The sequence below is a fragment of the Sprattus sprattus genome, assembly GCF_963457725.1.
Source record: "Sprattus sprattus genome assembly, chromosome: 3".
In the NCBI taxonomy this organism is placed as follows: Eukaryota; Metazoa; Chordata; class Actinopteri; order Clupeiformes; family Clupeidae; genus Sprattus; species Sprattus sprattus.
Window position 1 is genome coordinate 2633519 of NC_137922.1, and position 14936 is coordinate 2648454.

General features: G+C 40.1%; 1 protein-coding gene across 1 annotated transcript; it reads left to right on the plus strand.

The window, feature by feature from the left end:
• Nucleotides 1-222: 222 nt before the first annotated feature.
• Nucleotides 223-4208, plus strand: LOC308361889 (vitelline membrane outer layer protein 1 homolog). The gene is made up of 4 exons (XM_080834366.1): nucleotides 223-319; nucleotides 651-829; nucleotides 3670-3782; nucleotides 3874-4208. The coding sequence occupies exons 2-4, from the start codon at nucleotides 677-679 to the stop codon at nucleotides 4166-4168; spliced, it is 561 nt and encodes a 186-aa protein (XP_080690492.1). The 5' UTR covers nucleotides 223-319; nucleotides 651-676; the 3' UTR covers nucleotides 4169-4208.
• Nucleotides 4209-14936: the final 10728 nt, after the last annotated feature.

Below are 14936 nucleotides of genomic sequence, written 5' to 3' on the forward strand. Positions count from 1 at the left end.
AGAATTTAACTGTCTGAAATACTTAAATTGTTAAGTCCCGTCCTGTTTTCTTTATTTTTGTTGTATGTCTGTATACTCGTCTCTCCTTTTGTTTTCAGACACCTCACTCCCTGCCCTTTTCTATGCCCCGCCTTGATTCTTTGAACCTGTTCCTCGTCATCATTCCAGACCTACTGTATTTAGCTTGTGTGTTCCTGCCTCTCGTTACCAGTTGGTCTTAGTTTCCTCTGTGTTCTAACATTCCAGCGATCTCCGGACGGACTCCGGACTGCTGCTCGTCAACTTCGTCAAAGCATCCAAGGGAGCATAACTCTTGCAGGTACATGGCAACCCAAACGTTCTGCTTAATTTTGACATTCTCTGTCTTTTCAAGAAAAGCTCAACACTCGCGTACCTATTTGTCATTAATGCAATCAATCAATTAAGTGTACAAAATATGATCAAATTGTTATAATATGAAACTTTATAGAAAGGTTTATAGAAGGTCATGCTTTCTACATTACATATACATGAAATTTAATATAATTTTAGTCGCTTTAGTTGCTTTTTGTGTGTTACCATAAAACATGCAAGATGAGGACTTTTAATGAAAACTGTTTTGAAATTTTTAATTTAAATTGTGTTTTCCTGGCAAATTCTGTCCTTTCCAGGTTCATTTTTTGCTTGTTGAGCAAGGATGAAACTCATCTTTGCTCTTCTGCTGATCCTTCCCTTGGCCTTTCCCTCCGAGGGAATGGATATCTCTGTCAACAATGGAGGTTCGTGGGGCGATTGGGGTGAGATGGAGATGTGTCCCCACTCTTATCGTGCTTTTGGCTTCAATCTTAAGGTGAGTGCTTTGTTGCCATTTTATGGGGGGGACTAAACCAAAGCCAGATCAAAAACTAAACTAAATAAACATAAAAAAACATGTCATTTTGTACTGAACCCAACAATTATAAGCTCATCATGTTAGTAGGAAAAATATGTATGATGTTGAGTTCTATTCCATTGCTATATTATTAAGTATAATTGTTTTGTTTGAAGTGTGATAGAGTTAATACATCTGCAGCACAAAACTGACAAATGAAAGTATGCTCAACTTAAGGAGGAGTTATCCGAGGCAGCTGAAAGGACTAGCAGGTGGTTGTGGTTGAGGTGACCACCCACTAACCTCACCTACACAGACTCTTTGTCAAATTCCTCAGTTGCTCCCAACGATCCTCTTGTGGTGTGTTCTGTGTGTGTGTGTGTGTTCAAAACAACGCTGGTGTTCGTACACAGTCCTGTCTCTGTAACTGGGAAACATACAAAGTGGCTTGGAATTCCAGCCAACATATACTGTAGTTTGACGATAAAAATCCCAATGTTTTTTTTCTTCTTTTGCTTAGCAAATGTCGGATGCTGGACAGTGGTGTATAAAGTACTCAAAAGCCATACTTGAGTAAAAGTACAGATGCGTTACTGGAAAATGACTCAAGTTAAAGTCACCTTTGAGAATACTACTTAAGTTAAAAAAAAGTATCTGATCTTTACTGTACTTAAGTATCAAAAGTAATGTACTGATATTAAATGTACTTAAGTATTGAAAGTAAAAGTGCAAGTAAATGCTGTTAATAAAAAAGCAAAGCGTCAGAATTTTGACAATAATGAAGTTTATTCAGACTAACAGGAGCAAACTTATAAACATGGGCTGATTTGAACCCCTCCCTACTCAATACATCGACAAAGACACATACAGTGTGTTTGCAAATGAAGCTGCTTGCAGCTAGATATCTAGATAGCGATCTACACTTTTGCTAGGTAACTAACTATCTAGTTAAGGCCTGTGTGTCTCATATCATATGTAACAAATTTGTTGCGGTTTGCAAAACATAAACCTATGTTTTTTATTTTGCAATAATCTTGTTGCAACACTTCTGTCAAGCTGAAGTTCAGTTAAAGATTAGTGAGGAAATTAAGAATGCAAGTCATGGTGCCCTGGTGTTCTCTGTCATTTCTGCTTATCATCAGCTTGCCTAATTTGTGAGCCTGTCGACGAAAAAAAAATGCTGCAAAAGCTTCTCCATATCTGACCTCACAACAACTAGGCCTACATGGGGAATGGATAGATCTACTATAAATAACTAATGATAATAAACCATGTGAAGGAGTCCATTGGTGGTCTGTTTGAATAATTTCATTATTTTAATGGACTCTCTCTTACCCCCCAAGTGAGCCTGTTGACCGGTGAAAAAAAAATGACTCTGCTACGATCGGAATAATCTGACGGGCCAAAAAAAAACCTCTGGCGGGCCAGAATTGGCCCGGGGGCCGCCTGTTGCTGACCCATGCCCTACAAGTCATGATCAGATGAAAATGAATCGGAATGAGTTCAGGTATTGCACATCTTTAGCATACCACCCAAAAATCCACTAGAATGCAGGCAATAACATCTACTTAAAGAAAAATGTCCTGGGGGTGGACCTTCAGCTATGTCTTTGCTTTACAGAATGTAACCAATGTTGTCCATCTCCATTAGGCCGCCCCTATCGACGACTTTGGGCCCCACAAACAACCAGAATGCAGGGCACAACATGGGTACAATGCCAAATTAATTCCAATTCCCTGATATTTGAGCCACCAACTTGTGTGGCGGCGTGCGCAGCAAAATTTTGGTCACCCGCGACAAAATCTCACTCAAGGGTTTTTTGAAGAGTTGGCAGCTCTGGTTAAGATAACATCCCAACAACTAGTATTATAACCACTTCTAGTACATAACTAGTCTCTTCAAAAAATGTGTTAATGTTAAAATCAAAATGTTAATGTTTTTGTCAAAATGTTTATGTTTCCGTCTGCAATTGCACACTGAGCTATTCCCTGACAAATGCCAGCAAGTAGCCTACTTAAGATTGATACCTAAAGAATACGAATAAATAATATTTATAGGTTATTAGCTATAGCTTGTAATATTATATACAGATTTTACCCAGCGGTGAAAGAACCTGTGGTAAAAGGTTGTGCTAGTGGTATTTAATGAAGAGGTCGTGTCGTGGGGTTTCAAATGTTTTGATTGAGACCTGTATGCTTTTGCTTCGAACATTGTTATTGTTGTGTACCCTTCGTTGTAGATCTTAATCTTTCGGATATGTCCTTCCACTGCATATTGCAGTCCATTTTGCCTTGATCTGGAGGATATCGCGGATATATTACTCCAAAAAGAATCACTGATACTGGCAGATAAAGCGTTTGTCCTTGTCCTAGCCATGCTTTTGGGTTGACAGTCCTAGGAGTTTTGTCCGACGTAGCAACGGTAACTAAGGGGGCTTTTGCGAACGGTCAAAAGCGCGCGTTAGGACAGCTGATTCGCCGAACCTGCTTGGAGTCTGTGTTCTACCCGAGTCCCCGAAGTTGGTCTCATCACTCTCATGATATTTTTTCTAAAGATGAATCTATTTTGTAACGAGTAACAAAGGTTTCAGGGGAAATGTATCGAAGTGAAAGTATCAAAAGCAAAATGTAGCAAAGTAAAAGTAGCCTAATAGTCAAAAGAAATATAAGCAGTAAAGTAAAGTACAGATATCCAAAAAAGCGACTTAAGTACAGCAAGAAAGTATTTCTAGTTTGTTACTATACAACACTGATGCTGGATGAACTGCACATCCATGATATCATGTTACCTCACTTGTCATTGTTTGGTTGCTCCATAAGGTGGAAAGACATCAAGGCAAGGGAGATGACACTGCACTCAATGGGATCCAACTCCTTTGTCGACACACAGAAAACCATAAACTCAAGCACACCATAAATTCAGCCGATGGAGGGTAAATTCATAATCTGTAGTCAATTTCATTTGAGGCTATCATCTGATGATCAAATACCATTTAATTAAATAATGTCTTTTGAATTTTAAAGATGGGGGAGATTGACCCCTTACCAGGATTATTGTGGCGCTGCATATCTTGTGTCCTTCAATCTCCGTGTGGAAGTTCACCAAGGACGAGGAGATGACACCGCTGCCAACAACATCCAGTTCAGCTGCAGCGATGGAAGGGTTCTGACTGGTGATGGCATGCCCTGGGGTGACTGGGGGGGGTGGAGTGGTCGGTGCTCTAAGGGGATCTGTGGCTTAATGACCCGGGTGGAGAGACCACAGGGCAAGGGAGATGACACTGCCCTGAATGATGTCAAATTTAGATGCTGTGAGTGAAGTAACCTGGATGAGGATGATGATGTACAATGAAAAGCTGTACCTCAGCAGTTAACAGCAGCTTTCTGGTTTATAGATCCACCCGTTAGTGCCCTCTCTCCATTGGTTGTCTGACTGGTTCTACAGTAAAATGATGTTAATTATTGTTTGTACAATCATCTTCAATTCTATCAATAAAGAGTCTGATGCATTACCCACTCTGATGTACACTGTACTACAATCGTAACTGGTGCTTTCACACCACACACACACACACACACACACACACACACACACACACACCAAATCCTTTGCATGTGGGTCAAGGCTGGTGCTCTGGTCTAGGCTGATCCTTTTAGTCTTCTGGCTACAGTACTGCTCCATCTCTAGTTATGTGAGGGAGACTAAACACCTTTAAAAACAGACTAAACCAAATACAAAACAAACAAAATCACATGTCTTTGGGCTCTGAACCCAACAATATTACATTGTGTAAGTAAGAGAAATATTTTTTTTTTAACTCATTATGTGATTTAAAGAATTTTAGCGATATCAAAGAGTCAGGTGTATCTTTGGCTTTCTTGCCGTTTATTGAGAACAGGCACACACATTCAGAGACTGATACAACATGGCAAATGGCGTGAGCTTATACATGCAGACACATAGTACCTGCAAACACCAGGGGAATCACACTTGGGTATTAACACAACACACATCAGTCAAACATCATAAAACATCAATCACTCCAATTAAGTACACTAAAACTGTAGACATCAACATTCAGACATCAAAAGGCACCACATAATAGGCAAAAAGGAAGTGGACAGTAACTCACACAACACAAATGCTACATGCCACAGTATGATTAAAAAAGTTAACTAGAATACCGGTATGTGTTTCCTGAAGGAAATACCTGTGCATTAAAAATGCAAAAATTAAAAAAGAAGAAGAAAGGAAAGAAGAGTAAACCAGACTGGCTATGGACAAAGACAGTAAAGAGAGAGTGAAAAGGGAAAATACTGAAAGAAGGAGAGAAAATGGAGTGAAGAAAAAAGATGGACTGTAAAGTCAAAGAAGGCTGAAGAGAACAAGAGTGCTTATGGATAATGAGATAAATATAGACTGAAGAGGGAAAATATTGAAAGGAGATAAAATCGAGTGAAGCAGAGAGATGTAGGGTGCGTCCACACTAGCCCGGGTAAATACAAATACGCGTATTCGCAATGAAAACGATCTCCGTCCACACTAGCGTTTTCGTATGGTTTTCCAAATGTTTGCCGTCCACACTACCATGGGTATTTAACAATCGTTGTCATGGCTACTCCATTCTAGTCCTCCGACTATTTACTGAACACGTGTAGGAGCATTAAATGAGCATGGCAGTCACCTACACAATTTGAACTATCCTACCAATTGCTTCACTCTACATTGTGCTTAGTGTCTTAACATACATGGAATGGGTAAGCCCTAAAATTGCATAACATGGGAATGGGGATGTACTGCACTGTGGATGTTAGACAAGTGATAGCCAATGATATCGGTCAATATTGACATGTGCCCCATCCACATATAACCGTGTGTGCGCAATAATACATTCTCTTTGGTTTCCGTTATGGATGAAATTCCCACAACTGTGCCTTCGAGCAGTTAATGCCTCCATTTACTTTAGGTCATACCAGTAACTCGGTATACACGAGTCTCCGCTTCAATTAAAATCTGATAACAGGCCATGTAGGCCGCAAGGTGAAGCACGAAAAGTCCTTTAGAAAATGAATCCCGTTCCACTCACTGACATCTACACAATCTTTAGCTTATAAAAAAGAACGAGTCGTGGTTAGTTACCAAAAAAAAGTTTGTCGCTGATTTTCCAGTCGATTGTCTATATGGCTTTGTTTTATGCAGAACTAGAGACTTCAGAGCGTAATAAGATTTTTGTCGGGAGCCGTGCCACGGTTCAACACGTGATCATGCTACACCAATGAGAAGGCTGCATTTGTCAACAGAATGGAAAAATGGCGGCTCCTGTGTGGTTAGAAACATCGTTAAAGATAGAGGAAAACATCCGAACATCCTCAAAAGTGGGCTAAATTAATTCTAATTAGTGCTGTATAGATAGCCGCTTCCAAGAATAACAATGAGGCGAATATACGATAATGTTATTTTAATGTTGTCATTTACATCAAGTTTGACATACATGGGAATACCCATTACTGACGATCTTACATGGACTGTGAACACCCACCGAAGAAATCAAGGCAAAGACTGAACTTCCTACATCAGCTGAGGAAGTTCAGCACCATCAGCTGTGTGTCCTGACAGCATCACTTGGTATGGGAACTGTACAGCCTGTGACTGCAGCACCGAATCATCAGAGCATCTCTCCATATTCTGCAGGAGACCTACAAGAAAATACCTACCTACCAGCGCCCAAGGTATTGTAAAGGATTCCTAACATCCTGACCATGGACTTGAGGTCAGGCAAACGTCTCTGCTGCTACAAGACCAGAACAGAGAGACTGAGGAGGAGCTTCTTTCCTCAAGCATTCCTTATCCTGAACACACACAATGACTATAAAACATCAATTACACCTTTTTTCACACACTGCTCTTTAAACTCCCTCTTGCTATTTATGAAAAATATTTCTTGATCTTTCTTTCTTCACACTCGCACAGAAAAAACAGTAGTATTTTTATGTATGTGACAAATAAACCTCCATGTATCAATAAAAGGCAGTAATTGTAAATACCAATGACCATCTCTTTGTTCATTCATTCTTCCACAAATGAAAACAACACTAATGAACCATAAAAACACTCTTCATGAAACATGAAATATGATATATAAAACTGTACAAAACTGAATAAGAAATAACAGATTAGGGACACTCAGTCCTCACTGTTAGTGTCAGTGTCAGGACAGTTATCTTCCAGTTCCTACAGCAACGACATAGGTCAACTACATGCAACACAATCCTGCAGAAAAACATCTGTCTGTCTCACAGGCACCTTTGCAGCCACAGTGTATCACATGCAAAACACTGTCAGGGGCCGGATTTCTAGTCATCCAGGTGACGTGCAAGTTCCCATCCTCTATTTGCCAACCATATCCAGCAGGTGATGGAGCACTTATATTATGTTTGAGACAGGACCTCATTATTGCAGCCTGGTAGTTTGCCCTTTTGCAGTGCTGATGGAGGGCATCATTGGTAGGGGGAATGGATAATTCTGGCAAGGCTGATGATGCCATACAGAAAGCCTTGAACCTAGCTTTATTTACATTATCAGCAGCCGACTGATCATATAAGTGGCATACATGGCAAAGAAATGCAAATGTTGACTGCTCCAAGTTTATGTTAGTACCTAAACTTTTAAAAGCCTTTAGGTACTCATCTTTCTCACATGCAACAGAAAATGTCTTTCTTTTTCCTTTGCCATAAAAGGCACTTGTGGAGTCACACCCAGAGAATGTTTGAATTCCGATCAAGGCTGAACACACACTGGTTCCAAGAGCTGATGACACCTTGGTAATGTCAATGATACATGTCCTGTTGCCAGTCCCTGTGAAAACATATAAAGTGCATGGCAAATCTGTCTGCACACTTACAGCAATGACTGCCACATCTGTAGATGCCAGACAGTGTAGTGGGTTGAAACGGAAACGGTTCACCTTACAGCCTAATGAGGATGTGCATGTGTGTGAGTGTGAGTGTGCTCACACTGGGCACCTTCACGAGGCTTCTCTCCAGTCTTCTCTTCCACACACACACACACACACACACAAACAGAGTTGAAGACCTTGTAAATGTTTTCCCACATAGTATGTTTTTGCATATGAAAATGCCAGTGAAAATGCCTTTACATATTGTAAACATATAAAAGGTCAGGCACATTTATGTGGACCTTCCCTGCCATGTACTATCAGGTGACGTTTTAAAGACCCAGCTTGTTTAGGAGTTTTTCCACATGGCATGAGTATCAACATATGTATTTGAGAAGGGCAAACTTCACACTTCAGAATTCAAGCATTTACGTGGCTTTTCTTCACTGTGCAACCGCTGATGGCATTTCAGACTTGATGTCCTAGTGCAGTGTTTCTCAACCACTGGGCCGTTGCACTTATCATCCTTATTACTACTGTATTTTGTGCTGTGTCTTATTGATATAATGTATTTAACCCTTATTTAATGTTAATCACAATTACAAACGAGGGTCTGACAGGGCTTACAATTAGGAGTTAGTGCTCCAGATCAATGAGGAAAAGTCAACCCCCTCGCTGGATTTCTAAAGTTGGGATGATTATTGTATTTCTGTAAGTGTGTGTGTGTGGGAGAGAGAGCATCTGGGAGTGGAGCTGTAATGTTATAGGGGAATGAGGGTTTATTGTTGTGAATGAAATCTCACCTGTTAGTGTGTGTGTGCGTGTGTAGGCTATGTGTCGATGTGGAGTGAAATGTGTGTAGCCTACTGTATGTGGGGTGTGTGTGTTTGTATGTGGAGTGTGTGTGTGGTTGTTGCCACCTTAAGTTTTTGCACATTTTCTTAAATCCATAGTGTCAAAGTTAGTTAAACTCGCAGGCAAACATAGTTTTTGCAGGGGCAGTGAACCAGCTCAAGGATCACCTTTGGAGCTGGTGGAAGTGACATCAAGAGTCATAATTATTGTCTTTGTTCATCTGTCAGACGATGTCCTCATTTCTTTGTGATTTCTAAGAAATGCTCATGACTTCTTACAATGTTGCATGGAATTGTTTGTGTATCATCTAAGCCTAAGATCACCTCAGCTGACGTAGGAAGTAGCCTACAGTCTTTGCCTTGATTTCTTCGGTGGGTGTTCACAGTCCATGTAAGATCGTCAGTAATGGGTATTCCCATGTAAGTCAAACTTGATGTAAATGACTTAACATAAAAATAACATTATCGTATATTTGCCTCATTGTTATTCTTGGACGCGGCTATCTATACAGCACTAATTAGAATTAATTTAGCCCACTTTTGAGGATGTTCGGATGTTTTCCTCTATCTTTAACGATGTTTCTAACCACACGGGAGCCGCCATTTTTCCATTCTGTTCACAAATGCAGCCTTCTCATTGGTGTAGCATGATCACGTGTCGAACCGTGGCACGGCTCCCGACAAAAATCTTATTACGCTCTGAAGTCTCTAGTTCTGCATAAAACAAAGCCATATAGACAATCGACTGGAAAATCAGCGACGAACTTTTTTTTGGTAACTGACCACGACTCTTAAAGATTGTGTAGAGTGGAACGGGCTGAAACGAAAACCGTGTTCACCTTACGGCCTACTTGCAATCTGTGACCTTTTGTTCAGCATGTACAGACCAATCCCTCCATTTCGTAGCTGAATAAGGTGAATGTCTGATTCTTTTGCAAAAAAAATAAAAAAAATAAATAACTAAACTGACATGTAATGAGAGGACCTTGTGTTGTCTTTTATTGTGGTGGTGCTAGTGGGAATAGCACCTCCACTAGTGGACGCTCCGGTTCCAGAGTTGTATTGCTGTGTGAATCTTATTTTCTCCTGGCTCCCATCAACTGTCATCAACCCATTCTTATTCATCTGGGGTGGAGGATAAGGAGAGATTGTTTCTCTGTCAACCCCTCTTCACTGTATAGCACAGATTTATAGTTAAGTATACAATGTAGGCAAACACAAGTCATTTTTCTCTTTAATAAATACACTTTTTTTAACAACTCGTGTTGCATTGCAATGGCCTGAACAAACAATGATAAATTAATGCATTGAAAGAGTAAGTATGTACAGATGAAGCGTCTGCATTATGATGTCATGACCAGGTGCAATGTCACAGTTCCAAGCATGCTGATGTCACTGTAGCTAGGCAACTTAGAATCTCAACATTCTAAAACACTTCAGGCAACCATCAAGACATGCTGGATGCAAACTAATGGTAAGCTATCTTCATTAATTGTTAATTTAATTCATGTTTTCAATTCAATTACTTTAGTTCAACTTCCATTTCACAATCTCAGGTAAACATTTTGTATGTCATAAATCCACATAGTTTTATTTAAAATAGCTACTAAGCGCTTAAAATTGAATTGCCACAATTCTATAGCATACAAATTCATTTGATCAATAAAATCTAAAATATTCTTAAAATGATGTAATATATATATATATATATATCAATACAATTCCACAGAAATGTTTCACATGCCATTAATCCATTGACAAGAGTGAGATACGTAGATCTTCATGTCAATCCAGGATAACTCATGAACAGACACAAACGTACATATGTTAGCCTAATAACCACTCTCTCTTTCCCCAGATGACTTTGCGTCTTAGCGAAGATAGCTGGGAGAGATACCTGGGCTCCAGGTTACAGAGAGCACAGGTGGAACTAGCAGACCACATGAAGGACATTGAACAGCAGCTGGACACAAAGTTTCAATGCATGGAGTTGGAGTTCCATGCCAAATTTGATAACGCTTTCTTCCAGCTGAGTACCATGGCCAAACCTACCAGGAAGGTTATGGCCGAGAGGCAGCAGGTAAAGTTCTACCATATTCCTAAAATATTATTTATGAATGTATTTGCTTTTTTATTTGTTGTATACTTCTACTAATATGACTATAACTACTTCTACTAACTATAATAATAATAACAATAATAATACTGAGAATGAGAAATAAGAATAAAATAATAGTATTCATTTTGTATGTGCATGGCTAAATAAATAGCCACAACTATGGCCAAGAAAGGCAAAGCTCATTGATAATTAGTTCTATAATAATGGTCAGCTCTCTGTGCAGAAGGATAATGAAAGAGCAGAGGAGGAGAGAAAAAGGCAAAAGGAGGAGAGACAGACAGAGAACGAGGACAGGACACTGAGAAAGAAGTTGGAAAGGGAGATAGAAATGAACCATCGGAGGCAAGAGGAAGACCTTTGGAAAAATGAGAAAATGATGACAGACACAGAAAGACTAAGAGAGGAAATAAGACAAAGAGAGCTGCAGGCCGAGGTTGGCAAAGAGAAAGACACAATGAATGAAGAGATGTTGAATGTGAGACAGCCAGAGGAAGAAAGACTGAAAGAGATCACCTCACAGATCGCAAAAGAGAAAGATGGACTGATGGCAGAAGAAATGAGACTAAGAGAAAGGATAGAGATAGCGATAAAGATAGTGAGTAGACTGAAAGAGTTGGCCAAAGTACTTGAGAAAGAGAAAAAGAGACTGATGGAAAAAGAAAGGAACATGGAAAAACTGCAGACTGAGAGACTGAAGAAAGAAGAGTTGGCCATGATGCGTGAGAAAGATAAAGAGAAACTCATTGAAGAAGAAAAAAAGAGAAAAAAGGAAGAGACCAAGAAAGAGTTGCTTGTAGCAATTGAAAAGGAGAAAGATAGACTGATGGAAGAAGAAAAGGGACAAAAGGTGGAAATTGAGAGAAAGAAAGAGGAGGACCATTTTAGAGATTTGATCATAGTTATTGAGAAAGAGAAGGTCAGACTGAGGGAGGAAGAAAGCAGGAGAGAACCAGTGAAAGATGAAAGAATGAGAGGGGAAGAACAATCAAGGGATTTGGCCACAGTAGCTGAGAAAGAGCAACTGATGGGTGAAGAATGGAGGAGAGGAAATATGGAGAAAGACAGAAAAAGAGAGGAATACCCTCTAGCTGAATTGAAGAGAGAGAATGAGACATACAGAATGAAAGAAGTGATGACTACAGAAATAGAAAAAGACAGAAAGCAAGAAGAAGTCCAACTGGGACATTTAGAAATTGAGAGGTACAAAGAAAAGGAGAAACTGATTGAAGAACATAAAAGAAACAAAATTTACACAAAAATGGAAGATGGGAAAGTTGGAGATTTGCAGATAAAAAAGAAACATAATTTAACAGAAAAAGAGTTGGAAATGGAGAGGAAGAGGGAAGAGAAAATTAGATGGGAGGAGCAGATGAAGAAAGAGCTTGAGATTTGGAGCGTAGAGACGGACAGAGAATGGCAAGACAATGTGCAAACGCAATGGCGAGAGATAGCGAGAGAACAACAAAAACAGGTAGAGAAAGAGCTTGGAATGGCAGAAAGAGAAGTGATGGAGAGACAGAAAATCAATGAAGGGGGGGCCCAGGGGACACAAAGAGTAGAGATAGAGAAACAACAAATGGGAGCAGAAGTAAAGTCTCCCCACTCACAACCTTCAGGTGACTCTGCAATTCACAATGTGCAGGGCCAGGCTCAATCTGACCAGGAGGTCCCCCCTGAGAAAAATACGAAGGACAAGAAAGACAAGAAAGGGTCCTTCCTCAACTCCATGAGGAGTGCCTTAAAAAAGATTAAATCTTACAGATTTAAGAAACTAACAAATAAATAAAAATTTCAAATACACCTTTTTATTGTGAATTTTTTAACCCCACACTAGAGTTTATTATAGGAGCAACAGACTTTTTGGGGGGAGTATTTTGGCCATCAGACATCTAAGTATATGTGTAGTGTAGGTGGAGTCCATCCAAAGACTTCATTACCCACAATTTCCTTATCACCTAAACTCTGTAATCTGCATTTCATGAGACAGCATTGGCTGCAAACAAGGTGTTAAAATCGTGACGTACTTTTGCCTATAAACTGCGTTGAAACGATACATTCATTCTCTTTGCGCTCTCTCTACTCTGGCGTTGGCCAGCTCTCATCTCTCTATCTCCTGGCGTCGGCCAAGGAGCATCAGTCCTTCCACCGTCATCTGGTGAAGGCCTACTCTCTTCGTTAGCCAAACACTGCCCGCTAACTAAACAACGTAAGTTTAGCAACGCAGCTAACAATAGATCTGCCTGTTAACTCTGCAACGGGAGAAACAAAGCACAACAGCATTCACGATCCTGCAACATTCCGGGCGTAACTGCAGTGAAACGACGACACCAAAGCAAGGACAACTTTTCATCTCTTCTCTGCCTCAGGAACATCGGATGCGCCAACACTTTTCCAAAGGACTGGTAACTTCGACTGGGCAGCTAGCTATTCACAACCTGGCTAAGCATAGGACTGTTTACATATGCCATTGTTCATGTATTGTATCTGTTTTGTTTACCGAACATAACTGTTATATACTTTCATTGTTAGTTGGTAGTTGGCTTCGCCACACCATCCAAGGGAAATCGTTAGGATAGCTTATCAGACACACGAGTCTTGCATGCATTACTAACCATCTCTTTATTCTAACATGGCATCTTAAATCACATACGATTACAAATACATTGGCCTTCATATAGCCACACACGCGAAGCTCATAATCGAACTTCCGCTGCATAAAGGCTCGTCCTTTCTCATCACCACACATGTATGTTCACGATTGCATACACATGCACGCGGAACTACGTGGTCAGGACAAAGGAACACACACACACACACACATAGTTTCAGGCGCGCTCCTAACAGCGCAACTCTGAGCTTACCAGCTCGCTCGCACACTCCCTCTCCCTTACACATACATATACTTTTTCAATTCATTAGTTAGATACATTTAGCTAGATTACATATTGTGTGTTATTTTCTTATCATTGTGTTAATAAATACTTTGATTTATATACGCTGGTTTATTTAATGTTACACAAGAATGGACGTTGTCAACCTCTTCTATTCTGAACTCCAATGACCTTCAACCATACTATTAATAAGGTAACTGTGTTTGTAGTTATTAATTTAATTATTAATCAGAGTTCCAAATTGATAGTATAATATATTTTATGAGACTGATATATTTAATGAGACTGATTTGTGGATTATCAACCTAATTGATCTGCCTTTGTGTTGAATGGTTGATCCCTGTCCAATCGGGTGAGATTACCAACATATTGTTGCTGTTGCAAGGACAGCACCAGTGTGTCTTGGTGGCCCTCGTGAAGACAATATCACAATTCATACACAATTGCACCCACATTCACCCGGCGCCTGCTCATTGGGTAAGATACCTACATAATCTGGTACTCCAATATGAGAATGGTACCCATTTTACCTACATAATATGGCGCCCCTGTGTGAGGATAGTACTGTTGGCAATCATTCATTATTGTGCAATATTAATAACCGCTTAATTCCAGGCCAAATTCAGAATTTTATATTCTAGTGTTAGACTAAGCAAACAGTCGTTACACTCACCGCTACTAGTCTGTCATAGGACTAAGCCCTAGCTGTACTTACAAATAAGTGCAAAGCTTTATATATCAAATTGAGCTTACAAGCTCTTTGATATTTTATTAGTGAATTATCATTTTTTCCAAACCTTGGAAATCTTAGAACTTGCTATTGCTGCTAGCCATTCAGGTTAAGCCTACTCTGTAGGAATTGTGAATTTCTGTCCAGCATTTGAATACCACGTATTCAATGCAACATTGTCAAGCTGTCAGCTGTAACTGTGCTTAATCAAACTGTTTCCCTTATTTTTAATTAATTCACAGCGTGCCACCGGCCCTGTGAAAGAGAGCTCGTACCTGACTGTTACTGCCACGCATTCCAGCCAGTAATCGGAATAGAGACTGAGAGAGAGCCACAGCGAGCTACCGGCCCTGTGAAACACTTGTGTACCTAGCTGTTACCACCACGTGTTCCAGCTTGAATTTAGGTAACTGTGACTGACCCTAACTGTAATTGCCCTGCATCTCAGTTAGTGTGCCCAAACTTTTATGCCCACTAGACCCACTAGATGGTGCTGTAGCTACACCTCATTCACAGGAAGCTACTCCTCATAGCGTAGGTAACTACACTTCTAGGTTAGGCTAGTGTACTGCCCAAGTTACACTACAAGGTGTCTGC